General features: G+C 36.4%; 1 protein-coding gene across 1 annotated transcript in view; it reads right to left on the reverse strand.

Annotated features, from left to right (window-relative positions):
- Nucleotides 1-11,145, reverse strand: part of LOC108672322 — a gene marked incomplete at its 5' end in the record, with an annotated part of 16,252 nt that continues 5,107 nt past the window's right edge. Inside the window, 2 exons of the mRNA XM_018159964.1 lie at nt 1-34; nt 3,602-3,731. Of these exons, the coding sequence (XP_018015453.1) occupies nt 1-34; nt 3,602-3,731 (164 nt within the window). The remainder of the gene's footprint in view (nt 35-3,601; nt 3,732-11,145) is intronic.

The raw sequence follows: 11,145 nt of genomic DNA on the forward strand, positions 1-11,145 counted from the left end.
TCAGTTGCAGATGGTGTGAGGCGCACATAATGAACTGCACAAATGATACTTTGGAAAGCCAAGAACATACATACAGAAAAATAAATAAAGCCAAAAATCACCAACTTCGGGGAACATGAACCAAAAATTCAAAAGTGCAAAGCTAAAAAACATTCTGAACATTTTTATATTGAAGCATTGGCCTCTCAAGCACAAACCATTGAATTAAGTAGTAAAATATTATTTCTTAACATTGATCAACAAATACAAATGATAAATTTCTGAAATGCCTAAAATAATTTGTTATCAAAGTAGCCAGATTGCAATGTGAATAACAAGTGTAAGCTCTCAAGTCTATAGCTCCATAAAAACACTTATTAGCAAGGCAACACCATTCTCTAGTCAACCAGAACACAATAAAATATTGAAATTTTTGGATAGATTTTTGCAGTGCCAATGAAAATATGACAACTAAATTGCTAAGAATTGAAAAACAAAGAAAAGGCTAAGAAAATTTAGCATGTCTCACAAAAACAACATTTTCCAACATCAAAAATCAAATTCAGAAAACAATTTTAACTAAATTTTAATCTTTTCTTCTTATATTAGTTATTTTCATGGCAATATGATACAAACTTACTTCGAAACCCACGGAACTCCATCTTTGATTTGAAGTCTCCCAGTAGCCTGGTGATGTAAAATATAATTCTTTGGTAAACTAAATAGATCCTGACAAATTTCCTGATTGATAAGCAATGTGTTGCTGTATTAATGTATTTCTTTAAAGCTATTGTCAAAATTTCAAAGAATCTACACTGCAAATAAGTTGATACATTTCACCATTTAGGTTTGTTGGAGACATTTTCTCAATAAATCACATCATCAGAATGATGAAATACGGCCCAGAAGTAGTAATTCATACAAAAAATCAATATACTAACAACCCAGACAATTTCAAATTAATATTGTTAGTATCAGCTGATGTTAGGACTTAAGAATATTCAAAAAGCTTATCCACTCATTAGCAAAGATGTATATATATATACTAGTTTTTTCCAAACATGGCAGTGTTTCCTTAGTGAAGAAATTAGGAAAGGGCGGTAAGAAGTAATGAATTTTGCCAGATTGACAGGCATGTCTATCCAAGTCACATGTGGCTTATTTATAGTTAGGGACAGACTATAGAGAGCTTGGAAGATGCCAATACTAAAAGGCCAAACTTTACAGTCTAGCCTAGTGCCAAAAAAGGGCATTATTTGGCAGTTGCATCACCAAAATCAGGTTTCTAGATACAAAATATTGCCAATGGATTTAGGATTTGCTGGCAAATCAAGCTACGTAAACCATTACAGTACATAAATAGATTATGTATTTCAAAACATAAGTGGAACCAGGCATGAAATATATCTACTTGGTGAGCCACGACTGGATTTTTTGAGCCATGGTTTTATGGATTTGCCAGCTGTGATTCCATTTCTATGAGTCGTGAGTTCCAAATCTTGGCCATGAAGAGCCATTTACGAGCTGCAAACTTATCTACACAGTCAGGTGCACTTGTTGCCTCAAACTCTAATTTTACCCTAAAAAGAGTCAAACATCAATTGTCTTAACTTTAGTGGCCACTGAACATGTGATAATCATAATGCAGTCTGACTGCTTGGACATGACTGCAACTATGTAATCTTCAACAAAATATTTTGGGTTTACTTCTTATTGTTACATTCTGCAGGAGTATTTTATTTTCTACTTTTTAGTCCACAAGAAAAACGATTTAAGACTTGATTAAGTATGACTTGACGTACATATCGATGATACGCACTACGCAGCATCAGCGCCTGCTCGTCTATAACGTCAGCGCCCGCACGTCATACTATATATATACTATATATATGTATACTTTACTCAATTAAGCTAATTTAGGTCGCTAATTGCTAGTTTTTAATTATTATGATTGTATCTGAAATTGTTAGGTGAAAATAGCCTGCATGCTGAATTTCAGATCTCTAGAGCAATCAGAAGTGGGCACTGGGTTAATTTTTGTTGTAAATGTTAACAAAAAACAAACAAACGCGAAGCTGAGTAAAGAAAAACGAGTTAAAAAGCCATACAAATGGGTGAAAATAGCCAGATTTGTGGGCATTTTTGTCCAATTCACAGGTGTTGGGCCAGGGCGCAGGCCGCAGAGGGTGGATGCAGCGTTGCCAATATATGGGTTTTTAAGCCCTAAGCATTGCCAGGTAATTTTAAGATGCGTCGCCGGGTAATTTTTAATGAAAAGCCATTTAACCCATTAATGCCGAGCGGTTCCATTTGGAACCAGCGGAAAGAAATTGATTCATAATAAAATTGTATGGTCAAATCAATATACTAGTGGAAAATCATAATGCAGTCTGACTGCTTGGACATGACTGCAACTATGTAATCTTCAACAAAATATTTTGGGTTTACTTCTTATTGTTACATTCTGCAGGATATTTTGGCTGTAGCAGTGAAGTACCTACTGCAGATTGGGGAAAAGCAGCGGAAGTTGAACATTTTATAAAACAACACGTTTTGCAGTCAGAGATGCACTTTTGTTTTTCTAGCAAACGTACTGGCAATTTTCTTTCCTAGTGTGCTGGCATACATCCCAAAATGGGCCTCTGACACTTGCGCCGTACCTTTCAGGCCGCAGCAATTGTGACGGGACGCCGATGTAAGGTCAAGATGGCTGATAAAGATTTTCAAAAGACGCCAATATCTCAGGCTAAAAGGCCCTACTCTACAGCCTGGGTTTCGCTAAGTGCAAGCCATGATTTTTTCAATCAAACAAAAATACATGACAATAGAGCTACGAGATTCCTAACTTACTGAAATTATATGATATTAGAGCTGCAATATTTCAGAAAAAAGCAAGACCTTTCCCTACTACCTAGAGTGGAACTGTGGTAGTAAAATATTTTGATATACAAGCATTCCTAATTTGGAATATTGGACAGAAATTCCCTAAATTTAGAAGGAAAAATTATTGTTTCACAGTGATTTTCATATATATTGCTGGGTAAAAATAGACAATATATTTCTTTTTATTTTAACTGAAAATATTGGAAAAATAAATTATGGCTCACCCCAAAAAACATGTGTTGGGCAGATTTATGATTAAAGCAAAAAGCACATAACACACAAATTTTGGAAATTTGATGGTGAACATACAGCCCGACCCACGTTTTTTAAAAAATAAAATACTTAAAAAAAATTTAAAAAACACATTTTCCTTGTGGACTAAAAAGTAGAAAATAAATTATGGCTCCCCACAAAAAACATGTGTTGGGCAGATTTATGATTAAAGCAAAAGGCACACAACACACGAATTTTGGAAATTTTATGGTGAACGTACAGCCCGACCCACGTTTTTTGGGGCTAGCCATAATTTATTTTCTACTTTTTAGTCCACAAGAAAAACATGGTTTTTTAAAAAGTTTTTTAAGTACAGGTATTTTATTTTCTCCTTTTTAGTCCGTTGCTACACGTGAAAAACGTTGTTGCGAGCCAATTTACTTGACTTGACGTACGTATCGATGATACGCAGCGTATCATCGATATACGCAGTCTAAACACGAATATCCTCTCGAGGATGACGTGCATTAAANGGTAGCGGTGCGTCGCCAGCAGCCTGGCCAGATCGCCCGTGGCCGCGTACGCCTGCAGGCTCTCAGCGGCGCTCACGGCCACACGGAACGCCACGTCCACTGACCGCGACTTGAGGCTTACACCTGCCAGACAATGAAATAAATTTAGTATTATGAGAGCAAGACTTGAAGGGTCAAGTATAACTGTTATGTGCAGCTAAAGTTTGCATTGCATAAATCTGATCACCAAGACTTGAAGTGTCAAGTATAAAGTATAACTGTCATGTATCGCTAAACTTTGCCGCATTGACTCTGATCATTGATGTTAACTTAAGTTACGAACCATTAAGGTACTAATAACATTTTTATAGCACTAGCAACAGCAGACACGGGATAAGTGATCAAAACATTGGTTAAGAATATAAAATGCATTTTGCATATAGAATTCGAGAGAATAATGGAAATGAACATGTATGATATGTGCACTTCATCTGACTGAATGGCAAATAATACAAGCAAGTTAGAACTGACGGACCAGGCAATCAGTCCAGCAGCTATCTCAATCAATCGTCAGCTATGGAAAGATCGGGTACTAATCTTCTTATTAACGATGATTTTTTCGTTGTTAAGTGACCTGTGACCAAACTAGCTACTAAGAAACCTACCGACCAACGACTGGAAAACCTACCGACCAACGACTGGAAAACCTACCGACCAACGACTGGAAAACCTACCAACCAACGAGTGGCATGTGGATTTTCAACGACCAGATGACCCCTGAGATACTATTACAACGACTCTTATGCCACACTATGAAACCTGGGACCTGACCGACAAATATATTAAATGCAAGAATTTCAATCTAAATGTGTCGGCAAGATCTTCTGAAGGCGCAAATTTTTAGCAACGGACTAATAAGGAAAAAATAAAATACTTGAAAAAAAACTTTTTAAAAAACACGTTTTTCTTGTGGTCTAAAAAGTAGAAAATAAATTATGGCTCACCCCAAAAAAACGTGTGTCTTACTTTTTTTAAATAGTTGGCCAACCTGATTGACAAATATATTAAATGCAAGAATTTCAATCTAAATGTGTCGGCAAGATCTTCTGAAGGCGTAAATTTTGCTACTGAAGCATCGCCAAAGATCTTGCAATATTCATCCACTCTCTGCATAGTGGCACTGTTGGGTGCCTTCTGTCCAATTTTCCAATTTAGATTCATTCTGAAGAAAATTCTGATTTCTCCAACCCATGGCCCAAGGCCCCAAAGCCTAAGCCAAAAGCACCAAATTAGCTAAGCAGCCAGTAAACTGAGTAAAGCAAGATGATAGAAAGAGTCTACCAAGCTACCAAACTCGAACAGCAGTGTTGATGTTCATAACAACATGTTTGAATGGAAATTATTTATTTAACCACTCATTCAAAATTTTTAATAAGTGAAAAAGCTCGAATTAGAATTCATAATTTCATTGCTGACAACTTGACAAGCAGTAAGCATCGTATCTATTTTTTTTAGTTTACAAGTTGAACTTTACATATACATAGTCACACTTTTCTGGTACGCTACTTTTAGCAGCACAACAAGAAGACATCGTTCTAGCAGCACAACAATATGACCTAATAGGAACGACTTGAAGAAAAAGCACGCGAAGTAGGCCACATCAGGCCCACACTTCAGCGCCGACATCACATCACTATGTTATGTTAAGTGAACTTTTTGCTCTGAGCTCAACATGTGTTCCGTAAATTGAGAAAATAGGTATAGCTTCAATCCTCAATGCCGGAATAATTTTTAGCTAGTTAATTAGGTTTAATCAATATTATTGTTATGAATTATTATTATTGAATGCTGTATTCTATAATTTTCAAAAATCTTGCACCAAGTTGAACCTAGCTATATATGTGAATATTCAGATAGTAGTAAATTAACTAGGTACTAATTGACCTATCAACTAAACCCCTCACGAAGACTTTACAGCCGGACACAAGTCCGTTCTCCTACGTTCGTGTGATTAGAATATGTCCAAAACTAGCGAATGCAACTCAATTAAATTTGCATCGCCTACTTGTTAAATAGAACCTAACGATGAGGTTTAAGTCGTGACCACTGTTCCGAAGTCGCCGCCGTTTGCTAGTTATTCGGCTAGGTACGCGGAGAAACGATCGGCATTTCTGTGGCCGATTTCGTTTTTAGTTCATGAAAAATTTTTATATTTCAGGCATACGAGCAGACCATCAAAATCTTTGCTCCCAGTTTTCCACTCGGTCGCCCAAGTATTTGACGAGCCATCGTTTCTAATTCGTTAATTCTTGGTCTTAGTGAGCCGCCCAAGTATTTGACGAGCAACCGTTTCCAATTCGTGAATTATTGGTCCAAGTGACCATGAATCATATCCCTAATCACCGAACTGGTTTCGATGAAACCAGGTCAGACCAACTACCTAAGTGATCGATCATATTTTTCTCTGCGGACCAATCGAGTGACGTGGACTTGGCAATAGAGTCTATGATAATTTACTCTGATATTAATTCAAGGTAAATAAGTACTTTGTTTTCTTTTTCAAGTAACTGCCCTACTACCATTCCTTCAGGTAGCTACCATAAGCTGTCCGAGATGCTGTACAATTTTGGTTGGAAGTTGGAAAGAAAAATCATGTGACCCAAAAAATGCCCGCCGAAGGCTTCAAGAAATTATTATGCAAATTTTAGTATCGGCTGTCCAGTAGTTCGTGAGCTATAGTCTGTCACGTATTGGGACATCGGTCGCGGATATGTCCGATGGGTTCTGATTAATGACCCGTTTGGGCGAATAAAACCGGAATCACTCTCACGCACTAACACGACCTTAATATTGACATGAATTACTGCACAAAGTTTTATGAATATATATTCAGGAGTTCGCAAGAAAATGACCTAGGCCCTGCGTGTTCCATCTCGGGGCGGTGTCACTTTTGAATTGCGTCGAGATAAAAAAAGTCACTCAGCGTCAGTACGAGCGGGATGTTGATATGAGTTCAAGCAAGCTCCTTACATTACTTATAAGGTAAAACAAATCTTAACAATACATTGCACGGCGTTAAGCAAATAAAAGTATTTTAAGGTAGTGTCAAGAGTGATTTTAAATTGACACACTAATTGCGGTAAACTGCCCCGTTCGACCTGGGTTCGCTCATATCAGTCATATGTCAATATAGTTAATCAAATCACATTCACAGATAATGAAGATATGGATGTTTGAGAGACAAGAAGTAAAAGAAAATTTATTAAAAATGCATACAAGATATATTTTTATCATATACACAATTATTAAAATACAAAATCATGGGCACGAATCTCACTGAAATGTATTCAATTGCCGATGACAAGGCTTCCTTTCAGCAATACAATTTTAACAATTATCTCATGCACAAGATTCAATTCATTATAAAAACCCGCAACAATCAACGAAAAATTACCAACCACATAAATCCCTTTGCCAAAAAACGTAAAAGAACAATAAAGAGATCATATAAAATAAAGAGACAACAAAAATTATGAAAGTAATGCATTAAAAAAACACTATAAAAATTATTTAATGTCTGCCCTGAGAGCAGACAGGAAAAAGCTATGAACATAATAAGCTCTCAATAGGAATCCTTGTGAAAACCCCACCGTAATAGTGGCAAAGAAGCCAGTAAAACATGGTTGAATTATATTTTTTAGTTCAGCCATGATTTAAAGTTTGCACTCTTAAAAAGTTTGCAAGAAATCAACACTAAAAAATATAATGTAAGCTAATACGCAAAGGTATATCAAATTAACGATTATATTTCATTAATGTAGGAGGCCCGTGAGTGAATTAAATGCATTCTGAAGAATACGTGTCATTTTAATGGCGAATCTTTTTAAACTGAATGCATTTGTTGTACAAGAACAAATAATGAACTTTACTTTGTCTTTCCCTCTAATACCAATTCAATCTCCATTGCCCAGTACCACAATAAGTATGGGCTGATTAAACAAAATTTTTATTTTTACAAAGTACAATTAATTTTTACGAAGTACATCTCAAACCCCAAGTTCGAACTTATATCGCTAAAAGATGTCAGAAAACTTAAGTATACATAACTTATCAGTAAAGATCATTTAGTACTCAACACGTTTATCTGAGAATAAACTACAGCACAATCCGTTTTTAAATCAACATCACCAAACAACTTTTGAATATTTTCTACTCACATTTGTAGATCATATTATTAGTGTAGTTTAAGGTGTCAAAACACGCGTGAGAACGACAAAAAATCCTAATAAAGTTCTGTCAGTTCTTCACGCACCCCAGCATATTACATCATTAAAGAGCGAAAAAATGTTGGGCAACAACACAATTTACAAGAAATTATTTGCAGAGCACCAACATGTTCAATACAGGCGAATAAGAGTTGTATAAAATAATACACCACAATACATGCGAGAACACAACTTGAATATTAGTGGACGAATAATTTACAAGATTATGTTGTTATTAGATATTTTCTATAAAGGACATCCAAAATCCGAGCCAATCCTCGACCTGAGCTTAATCATTATAATATTTTACAGAATTATGAGTCAGGATTTCTTCCACAATACTACTTCTCAGTAAAACCATCAGTAAATTACTTACAAATAATGTTTAGATGGGAGAATCGACACTGCCGCGTTCGCGGTTACTCGCGCTTGGAATGGAAACTTATAGCTAATGGTAGTCAAACCCATATTAATGGGTCGGCTAAGATCAAGTAATGGTTCGATGCAAAACTTTTCAATGAAAAACACAAAAAAGTGTGACAGACTTCGTACTGTTTGACAAAATTAGCATCGATCAGCCAACAACAAATTCCATTCAATTATTGTAAAATTTTAGAGTCAATTTAATTGAAACAACATTATTATAAAATTCCAAAGATAGCTACAGTAAAAGATTTATAAGCAAAAAAACTGTTTTGTCTTCAAAATTGTATAGTCGCATTATCGATGTAGCACTCACATCCACTCTGTCGACGTAATCAATCGCGAATTGTACTTCAGATAGCTCACGGTCAGCCAGCCTCACGTCTTACCACTCCTTGAGCAGCACCGCAGTTATGATCCTGTGTGCTTTACACACGTAAGTGTTTTACACACATAAAGTAAATTATGACAAAATGTTCCTCAGTACATTGTGTCGGTAAACTTACTAGTGCGTTAGGCAACTTCGAGGATCCTCGGACCAGACGAGAGATTGAATGGCCTGCGCACTGGAAGCCTTGTAACTTGAAATCTCGAAACGGTCAGTGGCGTGTTGTGTCCAAATTCAATTTAGAACACGTGCTTGGTCTACTGAGCACGTTCCTTTAAATTGTAATTTACATATATGAACGAACTTCACTACCTTATTTGAATTTTATTCGGGCATACGTGGTTAGGGTCAGAATCATCAAGTAAGATCGTAATCAGTGTTCCTACCTCTAATAGTTTTCATCATAAATTAGTGAGGGAAATTAATTTCTATATAATAACGAGCTTAAAGTACGGCTTGGCAGACTCTCCGAGTTATACACAACATTATCACACTACAGTATGCCTCCTCCCAGGACAAAAATTTTCAAACAGCCGAACTCGAACTAAAATCTGCTAGGGAAACATCAATGCCAGAGTCGCAGTAGTTGCTGCTGTTCGAGTGGGAGGAGTTGGTCTTCGTTGCAGCAAATTCCAGAGGCTGGCCATTACCTTTCAGTATCTCCAAAATCTGCATAAACGATTGAGAAATAAGTTATGCTTGATGGAAGCTAACCTGAACTAACAATCCTTTGTTGAGAGGCAACGTGCAAAGTTCCTGCATCGTTATTTAAACTAAATTGCAGCACAACTTAGTTGACCAAAAAAAAAACTGAGATGGAAAAAACTGAGATGGATAACTTTACGTAAGCCGTGATCATGATGTAAAGACATAAGAAAAATTCATCTACATCTCAAGGTTTTCGAATTTTGTTATTTAGTGAACCACAAATGATGTTCAAAGCGAAATAGTTACCTCGTAATTTCCATCTGCATAATCAGCAGGAGTGTAACAGTTTGCTTCAACAACTTCATCGTCATCTTCCTGATCATTTTCATGGTCGTTGTCTTCGTCGTCAGTTTTGTCGCCAGCGGCGTCCTGCGACTCGCCCGACAAACGTTGTCGTCGAATTTTGAGATCGTTCTTCACCGATGGATCAGCCTGGCGAGCAAAAATGGCAATAATATGCTTTAAATTATTCCTTCCTGTGCCTAATGAAAACTTTAAACACTGATTTGCATGACTGATGAATAACTAATAATTATTTATCATTAAATAAAACGTCCCTTAGCATTCATTAGTGCTGTGGAAGAATAAATAATCTCTGTCTCTTTGCAGGAACGGTTTAAAACAGGTGAAGGTTCAAACTGCTACTGAACGCTCTTGTTTTTAATTTTATCAGGACAACTGAGGTAATTTTGCATTAGTGCACATTTATAATTACGCTCATAATTGCATTACAGAAATTTTCGCCTTGAAAGTTATATATTTTACTGCGTAAATCCAGTCTTTAGAAGTCAATTTTATTCCCAAAAAGAATATAATTCTGATCTAATAATTGTATATTTATTAGGTTAAAAACAGGAAAATGTGCACGACCAAACTAAATGATCAGCGTAGCTCACCCCGGCCTCCATCAGCAAGCGGCACATGAGAAGGTCTTCCTCTTGAACAGCAACGTGGAGCGCGGTGTTACCGTCAAACATACGAGCATTCACTGTGATTGCGGTCTGTCGAAATAAGTACATAATTCATGAAATACTTAACTTTTCAACAGAATTATTCTATTTTACTTGAACATATGAAGCAATCTTACACTCGAAAAAGAGTTAAGGAAGATTCTTTGACTGAAGAAAACATTATCTTTGACTGAAAAAAAATCAAGGTAGTAGATTTTGTTCATAAGTTACAAATATATTTTAATATGAAACATTTACGTTTTGGATGAGTAAGTTACAGATATATTTTAATATGTAAAATTTACGTTTTGGATGAGTAAGTTACAAATAAATTTTAATATGAAACATTTACGTTTTGGATGAGGTATCTGGCAATATTGTGTCGGTGGTGTTGGGCAGCGAGGTGCAGGGAGTTAGCGCCCCGACGTCTCTCACAGAGGTGCGGACAAGCGCCCGCCCTGACAAGTTGGTGTACGGCGGCCTCGTTGCCGTGTATCACAGCTACGTGCAGGGCCTGTCTCTTATACACATCTAGATGTGTATAAGAGACAGATACAATTGGTCCCAAGCTAACATATTATATGTGATATCTATTCTGGTTTCATTTGGCTTCTCAAAAAACTTTTGAAAAAAAAAAAGAATGGCTATTGCAATAAATTTTCAAAAATATCGGATAGGAAATGCAATAATGCAGGAGACCCTAAGTAAAACAATCAGGGTCTATAGTGCCTGTCTCTTATACACATCTAGATGTGTATAAGAGACAGGACCTGCCGCTTGTCGCCCAAAATAATGTAAAAATGAAAATTACGATCGATTAATAG

The sequence above is a fragment of the Hyalella azteca genome, unplaced genomic scaffold (genome assembly GCF_000764305.2).
Source record: "Hyalella azteca isolate HAZT.00-mixed unplaced genomic scaffold, Hazt_2.0.2 contig1072, whole genome shotgun sequence".
NCBI lineage: Eukaryota > Metazoa > Arthropoda > Malacostraca > Amphipoda > Hyalellidae > Hyalella > Hyalella azteca.